Below are 13,850 nucleotides of genomic sequence, written 5' to 3' on the forward strand. Positions count from 1 at the left end.
CACAGAAAGACACACGTCCCGTGGACTGAGATTTGCTTGATTATGTGTCACATAAAGTGAAATAGCATCGATTGGGCGGCCCATCTGAAGCTGCCTCCCGGGACGGACACCCACCAACGCTTTTCATGACTTGAAAACAATGATTTATCACATTCGACCCAATAAACTAGTCACTTACAAGGAAATGAACCATGATTGTTCCGGGTGAATGAAAGTGCTAATCTCATTAATTTTCATGTTGTCCAAAAAAAAAAGATCATTTTTTGTCACTGTCATTGTGAGCTCAGTTGTAAATAACATTGTGGCAGTTTCTCCGACCACCCGCCACCCAAGTGACATTTCAGGGACCTCCGGCACAGAGACACAGAAGACGGGGTTGTAGACACACCAGTTTATTGTAGAGCGTGGGCCAGCTGGAATTAGCCCAGGAGCAGATAGACATGTGTCATGACAGGGGCTCCCATCCTGTGTGTGTGTGTGTGTGTGTGTGTGTGTGTGTGTGTAGGGATTGGACCAACCAACAAGAAACTGGCATGCAGCCACACTGATCCCAATCACCTTCCCAATCACGATCCAGGTCAGGTGTGGCTGCTCAAACCCCACCATCCCCACACCACAAACATATTTATAATATTTACCACCAGTAACACGACGTGGCATCCCCAACAAAGCCTGTAATGCGCTCCACAACACCAGAGGAGAAGATCACCTCTTTGGCACAAGCTCCATCAAGGTTTCTCACTGGGCAGATTTATAGATTTAGAAAATGGCCTCTACCCAATCTGCATGGCGGAATTAAGGCTTTTTCTGAATGATGCTCATTGTTTATGTGTTAAATGTTTGGCCTACTCTTGCCACGTGTTTTCTGTAGATTTGGCACCGCTGGTGACCATTGAGAATTTGCATCAAGATGCATTTTTTGCTGCAAATATGCCCCAAATTATTGGGCATATGTTTGACGCCAGTGCCTGCCGGTGGGGGGTGGGGGGGGGGGGGGGGGGGGGGGGGGGGCAGATGCAGCAGAGCCGAGTCTCACTGAACCTTGCAATGAACATGAACCGCCGAAACACCTTCATATCAGAGGTTGGTCTGGATCGAAGGCTTCTCTCCGAGAGAGATGCTGGAGCTGATGACCACCGCCGCCGGGTACGGGTCTCCTCCTCCCCGCTCATAGTAAGGGGTCTTTGACTGTTCATTCAGCGCAAAAGGTGTAATCGACAGCTTCAGCTTCTGTTTCGAGAAAATTGAGGCTCACAGTGAGAACACAGCCGACGGCCCAAACATAGCACTTTACCTCGGAATGGGCCTTACCTGCGTGAACGTGCCGGGCAGGACCCACAGCGTGTGGACGGCTCCCAGCGGAATCCAGATGATGGAGGCCAGCGCGATGACCCAGCCCACGCCCTGAGCCCAGGGAGGGAAGACGTGGTTCTCGTAGCGGGCCGGCTTGAACTGGATGATCGCAAAGATCAGGATCACCTGTCGAAGAGAGAAACAGCGAGAAACAGAGAGGACGCTTAGCAAAAACGAAAAAGTGTGAATCCCTTTAGAATTTTTTGGGTTGATTTTGTAACGTTGGCTGACTCACGGTGATGAGCAGAGGGGAAACCACCACCCAGCACATCTTGAACAAGAAATGTGCTCCTCTCCCGGTCATCTCCTGGAGATTGCCCGAAAGTCGCTTCACACCTGGACATGGAAACAAATTGGGCAGATGTTGTGATGCCCATTTGAGGAAAAAAAAAAGAGAAGAAAGAATTGATTCTGTTTTCTGTCCCGCTAAGCCCCAACTACTGCATTTACTTTAACAAAGCAAATTCATTGTTATTCACAGGAGGAATATTGTCTATCAGGGTTCTCCATTCTAATGCAATCTCATAACCCAATCAGAAATGGCACAACTATATGTTATATTATTGTATGTTATATCTTTGTAATTAATTGGATTAGGTTGGAGAAGGTATGTGCAGTTTATGTTCACATTGACATTACAGGGAGTTATTTTATGTTGCTAATTGGCAAAAAAAAGCCTTATTAACTACGGTATTTACAACATCCACCAACTGAAAATAAAGAGAATTATCCTGTCACCATAAATCCAGCAGGTCGCTATCACCTCAAAGAAAGCAATGAAAATGATGGACACAATGGCGGTGTAATGATCCATCAGCTGGAAAACATAGATTCCCACCTGGACACAAAAGTCACAAAAAACCCACAATTTCATTATTGTAAGACAGGGGTCCCAAGCCGGGGTCTGCGGCCCCCTTGGGCGCTGACCAATCGACGGAATTACAATAAGGTTCTGGAGCAAAATGATTATACATCACATTATTATAGGTATTTAAATTATACAGGTATTTAAAATATTTTTTTCACAAAACATATGTCCACAGCCTCACTAATGGGGAGGCTGTTTTTTGTCAACAAGGTGTAAATCATATGTGAAAGCACACAGCAGTGTATTATAGGGAGATAAAGTGAGGGCTTCCTCAGTCCGTCATGTCTAATCCCTGCTGCAAGATACAGCCGCAGTCCAACGATGGTACGTCGGATAGAACACTGCGTGGCCATATTCAAGTGCCTCTTAGTGCCTGTTTCTTTCCGGTTCACAGCTGCGGTGGAGGTTACGGTGCCGTCGCCGAGGTGACCATACCTGCAGGATGTAGGGAATCCCCAAGAGAAAGGCTACGCCGCAAACTGCCAGAACAAATAGTTCTTTTTGTTTGAAGAAACGCAGCAGGCGTTGGCCAAATCCGTCCATGAGACTGGTCACCATCACCTCGACCATGGCAAACTGGCAAAGACAGAGGTGGCACAAGTTGTACCGTTATGAATGACAACTCTTGGGTAGAAACCAAGACTGGCTGCAGCAGCCGTGGCTGTATTCTACGACAGCAGAGGTTTTAATGAGTAAACTGTTGCCGGATAAATGATCACAGAAGGTTGAAACCCGGGTCACACATCCATTGGTGAGAGCGTGTTAAGGGTTAACTACCTCACTGTCCAGCCCCAGGCAGAGCAGCATGAAGAAGAACATCACTGCCCAAAGAGGAGCGACTGGCATCGTTGCAAAGGCTTGTGGGTAGACAACAAAAACCAGCCCTGGACCTGGGTACACGGATGGATGGATGGATGGATGGATGGATGGATGGATGGATGGATGGATGGATGGGTGGATGACTGGTTGGATGGATGGGTGGATGGGTGGACGGGTGGACGGGTGGACGGGTGATGGGTGGATATATTTTTGTTTGTATGTGTTTGCATTTTTTCAATGGCAAAAAAATAAGATAGCACACTTCGTAACCAAAAGCAGGATTGAGCACAAAATGAGAAGACACATGGAAGGTCTATATATAGCGATGTACTATCGATATTTCAACGTGATTTTCGTTTTTTCAGGACTGCATACTGTGGGATATACTTGCCGCTTGATCACGATATCCACTAATCCATCCATCACTAACGATTGTTTCTCAAATATCTATTGTGTGTAAACATGTTGTGAAAAGAAGAAATATTGTGATATTTGACACACTGACACTACTGAACACTAATATACTGTATGTTGAATAATGCAAAATGCACATTCTCTTTAACTTAAAAGCTATTGATTGATCAGTCTTACCATCAACAGCGAGTTGGTCGACGGGAATCCCCTGCAGATGAGACATGTAACCGAATGCAGAGAAGATGACGAAGCCGGCCAGGATGCTGGTCAGAGAGTTGATGATGGATATGGCCAGAGTGTCCCTGAGGGAGGAAGGAGGAGTTGTGCCTTAGACCACAGAGTGTGTCCCCTGTCCTGGGGAGCCACGGGGTCCCATCTTACTTCAGGACACTGTTGTTGAAGGAGTTGTAGCTGGACATGGCCATGAGGGAGCCGAAGCCGATCCCGATGGAGTTGAAGATCTGAGCGGCGGCGTTGACCCAAACCTGCAGAGCAACCAGCAGTCACCCAAAAAGCAGACACACCCAAAAAAAGTGGAGCCCAGTGTAAAGCAGTGATCCAGATCACCCAATACCTCCCTCTGCTCTACCTTTACTCTGTCTCCATCACCACTCTACTTTCCCCTACTCCACCTCTACTCTGTCTCCATTTCCTCCACTCTACCTTCCCCTACTCTACCTCTCCTCTGCCTCTACCTCCCTCTACTCCACCTCTACTCTTCATTTACTCTACCCCTACTCTACCTCTACTCTGTCTCCATTACCTCCACTCTACCTTCCCCTACTCCACCTCTCCATTACCTCCACTCTACCTTCCCCTACTCCACCTCTACTCTGTCTCCATTACCTCCACTCTACCTTCCCCTACTCTACCTCTCCTCTGCCTCTACCTCCCTCTACTCTACCTCTACTCTACCTCTCCTCTGCCTCTACCTCCCTACTCTACCTCTACTCTACCTCTCCTCTGCCTCTACCTCCCTCTACTCTACCTCTACTCTTCATTTACTCTACCCCTACTCTACCTCTACTCTACCCCTACTCTGCCTCTACTCTGCCTCCCTCTACTCTACTCCACTATTCAACCTAAATTTTTCCAATTTGTTGATGAAAATATACAATATGATTCTCAATTTAAAGGTGCAACATGATGCAAAACGTTGGCCATCATTTCTGTTTCATAGACACTATATTTACATATTCTAATATATATATTATACTAAATATTATAATAATAAATATATAGTATATTGTGTCTATTGTTTGTCAATATATAGAACATACATGGGTCTAATGCAGAAGAGAAATTCCATGGACGTATGGGAGAAAATGTCTCTTCTCTGACCTCCACGGAGAGCAGCTTGTCCCACTCTGGCACAATAAAGAAGTTTATCCCGTCACCAGCTCCAGGAAGCTGCACGTTATTTATCAGCAGGGCCAGCAGGATAACGTACGGGAAGAGCGCTGTGAAGTACACAACCTATGACACACACACACACACACACACGCACGCACACACACACACACACGCACACACGCACACACGCACACAGACACACACACACACACACACAGGTAAAATGCCGTACGAAAAGACAACTTTCTAATTTACTGCAATTACTAATTACTAACTGACTAAACGAATCCTCTCTCGCTCTCTCTCGCTCTCTCTCTCTCTCTCTCTCTCTCTCTCTCTCTCTCTCTCTGCCCTCTGACCTTGCCAGTTGACTTCACGCCCTTGAAGATGCAAAGATAAACGAGAATCCACGCCAGCAGGAGAAGCAGGCAAAGCTCCCATCGGATGGTTCCTGCGTCCTCCAGTCCCGCTGTCCGTTCCAGCATCTTCAAACTGCAACAGACTCCACAGTGTCAGGTCAGCCAAGGCTCACAGTAGTATCAGTAACCTTCACCTACGCTGATAACAGATGATGTCAGTGGTGGTAATTATTCACAACTCTTTCGATCGGGGCTGTCAAATACTGGGGCCACTCTGGGCCAGATGCAGCCCGCAGGGGATTCGGGATTGTAGAATTATTTGGTCATTTGTTTACAAAGAGAATACAGCTGTCTGATTCCAATCAAAAATGTGCTCCTGATTCAGATAGATATCGTTGGTACGTTATCTTTTATTCTTCTGGTAGTAACATCTCCAGCTCTGTGACAAGGGATGCACCCCTCGTACTTGAAGAACTGCTGGCTCGCCGTGGCGGAGTAGTGGTCGCTGCCGTCGGCGGCTTGATCGGAGCAGTTGGCCGTGTTCCAGGTGTTGTTACAGCTCTGCCAGGGCAGCACCGCCCGGAAGGAGCTGAACAGGTAGTACAGACCCCAGGTGATGACCACGTTGTAGTAGGAGCACATGATGAAGGAGATGGCCACTGACGCCATTCCGACGCCTGAGGACCGACAAGCCAATATCAAGTTACAAATTACATTCAACTTACTTATTATTATTATCCTATTTATTCCTCATTACTCATTAATAAATATGACATTACAGGTGTGCGCCCGGGTACCTTTCAAAAGTGGGCAAACGTTAGCCAGGGCTTGGATCGGACCTCTTCTCATGTACTGCCCCAATGTGAGCTCCATGTAGAGCAGAGGGATGCCCAACACGAGCAGCATCAGAAGGTAGGGAACCAGAAAGGCACCTGACACCAAATAATGGCAATTAAATCGTCGATATAGGGCAAAAGAGTTGCCCATTTCAACATTTCCCCACTGATATATACACTTAAATAATCTATGTTTGACAGTATATTATGGATTGAGTGTATAGAGTATACTGACTGAATAATATGCTCTATACATACATACTCATGATTGGCGCCACATTACGTCATCGGTGATTCTAAAAAACCCAATATAAAGAATTGCATTCAGCCCTACACCTACCTCCTCCACTCCTGTAGCAGAGGTACGGGAACCTCCAGACGTTACCCAGGCCGACGGCGTTGCCGATCCCGGCCAGGGTGAACTCTATCTGCCGGCTCCATGTCGGCCTCCGTGGCTCGGGGTTCATGTCTGATCGCTGTCTGCTTTCCTCCATCTGGGCCCGAATCCCAGAGAGAGGACAGGTGAACCTGCCCCCCAGTCTTTTATTATCTTTAATGATTAGCCTGACACACAAAGGCTGCCGCTCATGCACTTTTTTTCGAGGCCGCTTGTTTCCGTCATTTTGACCGCGAGCCGCATAAAACCTGAGGAAATGTGAAGGTTCCAGGCCCGTTTCGTCCCCCCCATATCTGTTATAATTTAACTTTGTTGTGAGTTGCGACTGCCATTGAGGGACTCTCCCGGGCCATTTTTTTAATCGACTTAACCGTGCTTTAGGGCTCGGAAATGATACATTTCCGTAGATTCCGATCCAGGTCGTTCTTGTTCGATCGGACCGTGGCTCCTCTCCCCGCTTGAAACCCGGGGGCAACACTAAGTGCCACTAATGGAATCAAAATGGCTCCGGTCCAGGCCCCCACCAGACATGCCGCCGGCCATGCGCAATAATAAAATCTGCATTCCAGCTCTACATATCACCGGCGAGAAGAGGATGCAGAGGGTGTCCTTAGGGTGTCAAATTTAGAGGCGGGGGGTATCTGGTGCGTATTTGGGAAGGGTTTGATGTGATCCATTTGCATGCCTTACATAGGGCTGCTCATTTTTTGCCCGGAGTGTGTGTACGTCAAAGGACGAAGCAACAGCAAGCTTTTGGAAAGCTGCCACCGGGAGGGCAATGTTTCCAGCCACAACAGCTCTGCAGACAGTCCATGTTTCCTCCCGCCTCACGCGGTCTGATGAGAAAAACGAGAGTCGGTCGAAGGGTGCGTGACAAACTCTGCAGCTATGAGGGACGTATGGGGTGAACGGGCCCAGCCATCGCCGCTTCTTTACGACCCAGGCCGCCATGTGACTGTGGATGAATGCCTGGTTGCATTTCGTGGGCGGTGACCATTCAGACAATAAATTCCGTACCGAGCAATAAACTTGCGTAACAGTTTGAATCCAGGGGTTTTAAACTGTTACGCAGTAACTGTAACTGCTACGGGGTGTCCATTTGACCCCAAACATAAAGGTTGTCAGTAAATTTGAACGTTACAGGAGGGTTGAACCCGTTCAGGGGCACGTCTATAAAAAAAAAAATGTAAAAAAAAACGAATCTGTTTTCCGCTTCGAGGAACCATGTTCTTGTGTCTTTTGCTTGTGTTTGTCTGTTTCTTCGTGTTTTTTCTTCCTGTATTTGGCAAAAAAAACAAAACCTTCGGTATTCCATCCAGGACGACGACAAAAACACGACGTCGGGAACTCCACAAAGCGTTGGGAAAACTACCAGTCAGAGTGGGTTCTGCCAGGAGCTGTCAATGAGGAGGCGACGGAAGGATTCGATCGTTTTGCTTTTGCTGGATCGGGGTTTTTTGTTTTTGTTTTTCGCATCCACATTTGAAAAAAGGGAGGGAGAGGCAACAGATTTACGGGGCTCGGCGGCATGTGATTCCTGAGGAGCCTCCATCTCATTTATGGGCAGCGGCATGCGCTCGGGGATTTACACGATGACGCTGGCGCTGCAGCGTTTAAATGATTCACTCTTTATAAAGATAAAGGCGTCTTGCTGCGGTGCCCGAATTGATCTCTCGTATCGACTTTATTGGTGCGTCCCCTGTTCGAGACAGAGCCGCGGGGAGCAGCTTAAATTCGTGAAATGCCCAAGACACACGAGTGGGTTCGCTTCCAAAGAGCCTTTATTCATTCGGGCTCAAAATATGAAAGAAATGCAAACGCCTGGTTAAGAACTGTGGTGAAGGGGCCTTCGTCAGGGTATTTGACAAACTGTTTGACCGTAGCGTGCCATTTAGTGCGTTTAGTCTGAAACTCGTATCGAATAGTACGTGCAAAGTACCAGCCGAATGTGCTGTGTCCAAAAATTAATCACAGTATAATCGCAGTACAATAAGTACAAAGTAAGTACCATCACAGAGCGAGATTAAAGCAGTAGAATCACATAACGGTGGCAAAAGCACGCTGCATATTGTAAAGCTACACATGCATATCCTCTCATTTCCACCTACCTCATGTATATAAAGTATATTTATTCCCGCATCTTTGCACCACTGCACCATTGTCTTCCTGTCACAAATTTCGTGGCTGTTTTTTATTTATGTACTTTTTATATATATTATATCTGCACATAGTAGTTCGACGTTTATGTTTATCTCCGTTCTGCTTTGTTGTCCTTGTCTTAGCACTATGTCATTTCCGTGTAAGTGCATTGAGAGACAGGAAACAACCCCAGTCAAACCCCTTGTACGCGTACACACGCTTTGGCTGGTGAAGACGATTCTGCTTTTCTGAAAAGCGTCGCCCAAAAGCGTACCGGCGATTCGGCGACGAGACAAAGATCCCGAAAGATTTGAATCTCCAAACCCTTCACGGGAGGTGAGTATTATGTGTGGTCCGAACGTGTGCACCGCCGACCCAAAGTGTGAGCATCTCAATGTGGTCAATATTAATGTGAATGCAGACCTCCCGAGAAAAAGGTCTAAAAGTCGGTGAGAGATGAGTCCATGTATGAGTCCATGAAGGCCAGTAAAATCTGCCCTGTCAGGGGCCGCGGTGTGTGGCAGCAAAACCCCGGGAGGAAGTATATGGCGTGCAAAATAAAGAAGTCCTTCATAACACGGTCATGTGAGGAGGAAGAGGCAGCAGCAGCAGCTCGTCTTTCTCTAAACTCGGATGAGAAGCAGGAAACGTTCACGTGAGAGGAGTCTCGATTGAAACCCCGTCCGTGTTAAAACGTGGGAGCTCACGCATTCGAATGCAACGGTCCTGGAGCTTCTCGCCGCACACACGTCCCATTGTGCCCTCACATTGTACGATGATTTAAAACAGGAAGACCGGGAAGACCTGCATATGCAATGCGACTGTGTTCCCCAAAACGTCTGTTCATTTCTCTTCTGAACCAGTCCCAAAATGTGCATTCTATTATACCGAGATGTATATTTTTAAATACATGTATGGTTGATAAGATACACTTTGGTTTACTTTGTTTCACTTGTGTTGCGTATGTATTGTTAACACCCCTGTCTTATAGAAGCTGTGGAGTCCATTCAACAAAAAGTAAATGTTATCTTATTGTTTGATTGTTTTATTTGCTTCACTGCTGATGTTGCACTGGCCTTTGGCTTAGAGAGGAACAGACACAAATTACTGGTTTATTCTCTCACAGAATTGGATATATTTCGTTAAAAATGCAAATTGTATTCAATTTTGCTTCTTCACTTCAAGGTAAAAGTATGGACATCTGAAAAAATACTTTATAAATATTGGGTTTTTTTAGATTGCTGTGGCACTTTTGGGAAATATTTTGGGAATTTTTTTTTTTATTATTTTAGTAATTTTATCTATTTATTTTATTCTTGCCGCCGGTAAAGCACTTTTTAAGTACTCTATTATTAAAATTGATTTCACTTTATGATTAATATTTTGTCAATATTTTGTTTGTCATAATTCTAATATTATGTTTTAATTGATGTTTTCTTAAAAACACAGTCGACCATACAATTATGCCAGACTACTTGGAATGCATTCAAGTTTTATTTACAAAACAGGAATTATTGTGTCTTCCTTGCTTTTGCTTTTTTAGGTGTGTGTGTGTGTGTGTGTGTGTGCATGTGTGTGTGTGTAATATTTTCAAAAGGTGGAAATTAAACATGAAAGACAATATGTTTAACTTCATTAATTTGAAAACAATGCATTCTGCACCAAAATTGCACCGACATTTTGAGGCTTTAGAAAAGATCCTCTGGAGTTTTAGCCTCTTTACATCCATCATCTTCTCGTCTTGTATCACTCTGAAGGGGGTTATTTAGTGATAATGCACATTATCCCGCTTATTACACAGAATATTGGTTTGAAATTATATTATGACTAGTATGCCTAGTTTAACAGCTTCCGATCAGAAAAATAGTCCACCATGGCGGCAACCGTCATTACTAACAGAGCAGTGGTCATTATTGGGAAATAACTGAGCGGCTGATTGCTGCTACTGACCAACCGGAATGCAGCGTGAGAAACATTTCACACCCATTGCCCCAATTGTTTACCGTTACGCTTTTATATTTGTTATTCGTGTGCGTGCCAGCGTACTATGGTCCTGCATTGAGCTGGATACACAGGCCCAAACGTGGTTGAAACAACATAGTTTTACGTGTTGTGTATTCTTTTTTTCATACTTTCTTGCATAGTTCTGACGCATCGCGCAGATGCATTTTTTGAGATTTTTATGCGATACCCCCGGGGCCGACCCGTGCCTTTATGGGGCCCTCGTCTCGCATAACCAGACCTATCGCCACGCTTGGTTGAGAAAGGTGCGTCTCAACCCGCTGTCATTCCGGCACCGGGGGGGGGGGGGGGGGGGGGGGGAACGCTCCGCCTTGCTTGTGTTTTTCAACCAATCCCAATGGTCTTGGGCGGCCCTCCTCAGCCCAGGATGCAGCGACGGTGCCCTTGCAAAATAGTGTCGGGCGGGAACTTGTTTCCGTGGAACCCTCAACAAACCTTTTTAAAACTCTTCTTCTTTGTTAGACTCTAAACTTCAAAAAAAAGTTAAAATGATAAAACAAATAAAATAATAAATGAAATAAAAATAATAAATAGAACGTGGAGGATGACACATCTTTCTTGGTTCATTGATATCAGTTATCACCAGGTACAGTGGTGCAAGTGTAGGTTTTATGGAATATATTTTTGGTTTTAGTGGAAGTTCTGAATTCCTTATTCTACTGAAATATCTACTGACTGTAGTATCAAATGTACGTAGTATTTCCATCGAGTGTTGAAAAATTCAAACATCAGCAAGGTAGTGAAAAGCAATTTAAAGACAAAATAGTAAAATCAAACTTATTATTTATTGATAGTATATAAAAAAGTGAGAAAGATCTATAACATTGACGGCCCCCGAGAGATCCCACACATAAAGTCTTGCACTCGGCAACCCTTCCCTCAAAGGTCATATTTCACTGGTGGTAGTTTCCAATGTTTCTTACTTGCAGAAAAACTAGTCAGAGCTACTAGTTAACTACTTCTAGATACTTGGAAGATTGTCCTGTAACTTCTGCATAGGGCCTCTCACGGTGAAGGCAGTAATTCTTCTTGCCATAGATCCGCTAATGTGCAGTGTTTTAGGCTATTTTCCCTTTGATATTATGTTGTTGAGGGATAATGCCATGGGAATTTGGGGTTTTTGAACATGGTTTTCCTGGATAACTTGTTGTTTCTTCTTCTTCTTCATCTGACAATTCCAGGAATAAAGGAACCAAAATGATTTATTAATTTGCAAATAATAGTTGAATCAATTCATACCCGCACTACTTTTTTCATACAAAGTTATCATATGCATTTTTAACCACCTCTGGTTATGTAATTAAACCCCTTATTACCATTTCACACACAGATAATTCCCTTTCAGTGGGAGGAGACGAATCCATCTCTGGTTGATCACTGACAATACTCTCTGAGAAATCCACGTCATCCGGTGTTTGGGGGCAGAAACTAGCATCTGCATGGGTTCTGTCCTGTAAAAAACAAACAAAAAAAAGCAGAAACATGAATCCACACATCCAGTGCCTGATCTGTGGTCTGCCTCTTTTTCTGACATGCGTTTATTCCTGTTATTATTGCTGTTCGCCTCATTCTGCTTTTCACCATTTTAAAGTATTCTCCCTCTTTTGAGTCTTCAACTAGTATTTTAAAATTGGGTCAAAATGTGCATATGTAACCAAAGTGTAAATATGTTATAAATAATTTGTTAAGTTCGTCAAAATATGATGTATAGCACTTTTATTTTTGGACCTGGCACTTTCATTTTTCTAGGTTTTCAGCTTCCGGGGTAACACGGCGAAAGGGCAAAGTCACTGAGACTTCCGGTTCTGGCCCCGTGTGTCCATGTGGACCAGAGGGCTGATTTTGATTTGGAGCGAAGCTGGAGTCCGTGTGCCGAGGTTTTGTCTTGTTTCTTTTTTTTATTTCCAGGCACTGGTGCAATCAAAGGCTGTTGCCGGACCCGAATCGCGTCTCACATTCTGCCTTCCATCAAAAATCAGAGGGTTACACATAGTATACAACAGCAGTATGGATATGATCTTGTCCCTGTAGTGTAACACGATAAGCTTCTGGAAAATCTATTTAAAAAACGCTGGTCGGGAATAAAATATCACAATGAGACTATCCTGTTTTTGGCTAATCTAGAGATTTATTAACCTCATAAATGGTGGTACACGAATCCTGGAAAGCAGCCCTGCCCATTCATTTACAGCATTTACCAGAATGGTCTTACACAACCAGAGATATTAAAGAGATTTATGGTTTGATATGAACAGTATGACAAAATCTCTACCGTGGGAAAATCTTTCTTGCCTGACTGTAAATAAACTTTATATTACCCGACCCTACTTGAAAACAAGGAAGTGCTCGGCTCCGAACGCCCGGTTGCAGTGTTGGCGGGAGAAGGGTCGCTCACCTGGATGGGATCGGCGGGCAGGGGAGAGAATGTTGTGAGCCTCAGAGATAACAAGAAAAGGAACACATGACCAGTCTGTTAATCAGCCTTTAACAAGCTGAAAATGGGCCAAAAGGTCGGTGCTCTGGACTGCTATTCAAATGGTGCAGGAACTGAAGAATTTTTCACTCCTAGCACAATCCTGATTTAATAAGTGCCTCGTCTGGATTGATTTTAGCATGCACATCTATAGGAAGTGGTTTACCATGTGGTGCAGCTACAACATAGGATGGTACTCCACCAACAACCTACCTGTATGTGTGCAGACGTGCAGTCCTCTAAGCAGCAAATGGGTTTTACGGTTAACTGTACACAATAAAATATGACAGTATACGCTAAACCTAAATGATTGACAACAAAATACATAACCTAAAAAATAGTCAGAAAAAAAGCTGAACCCAAGAAAGGGAAAAATAGTAATTCTGTTTTTGGTAATTAATTACACGCACACACACACACACACACACACACACACACACACACACACACACACATATATATATATATATATATATATATATATATATATATATATATATATATATGCTGCAGACTCATAACCAACTCGATTTTTTCACTTCATTTTTATTTTTTATTCTATTCCTATTATAACTGCATGTGTTTACTATTTGTCTTTTTGTATTCTGGTAATCTTTATTTTTGCCACTATTTTGTCTGTTATCTCTATTTTGTCTTACTTCCTACTTTTCGATCTATCCATCCATCTATCTATCTATCTATCTATCTATCTATCTATCTATCTATCTATCTATCTATCTATCTATCTATCTATCTATCTATCTATCTATCTATCTGTTATCTGTCTGTCTGTCTGTTTATCTGTCTGTCTGTCTTT

At 44.2% G+C, this 13,850-nt stretch overlaps 1 protein-coding gene across 1 annotated transcript; it reads right to left on the reverse strand.

Annotated features, from left to right (window-relative positions):
* Positions 1-1,077: 1,077 nt before the first annotated feature.
* Positions 1,078-6,469, reverse strand: LOC307239970 (sodium- and chloride-dependent GABA transporter ine; the record flags this gene model as incomplete). Its single annotated transcript, XM_080013546.1, has 12 exons — positions 1,078-1,230; positions 1,312-1,479; positions 1,589-1,689; positions 2,092-2,191; positions 2,657-2,797; positions 2,999-3,078; positions 3,632-3,756; positions 3,836-3,939; positions 5,167-5,299; positions 5,633-5,843; positions 5,964-6,098; positions 6,343-6,469. 12 exons carry the CDS (start codon positions 6,467-6,469, stop codon positions 1,078-1,080), a joined length of 1,578 nt encoding a protein of 525 aa, XP_079869672.1.
* Between the last annotated feature and the right edge of the window lie 7,381 nt (positions 6,470-13,850).

The sequence above is a fragment of the Zeus faber genome, assembly GCF_960531495.2.
Source record: "Zeus faber genome assembly, chromosome: 14".
In the NCBI taxonomy this organism is placed as follows: domain Eukaryota; kingdom Metazoa; phylum Chordata; class Actinopteri; order Zeiformes; family Zeidae; genus Zeus; species Zeus faber.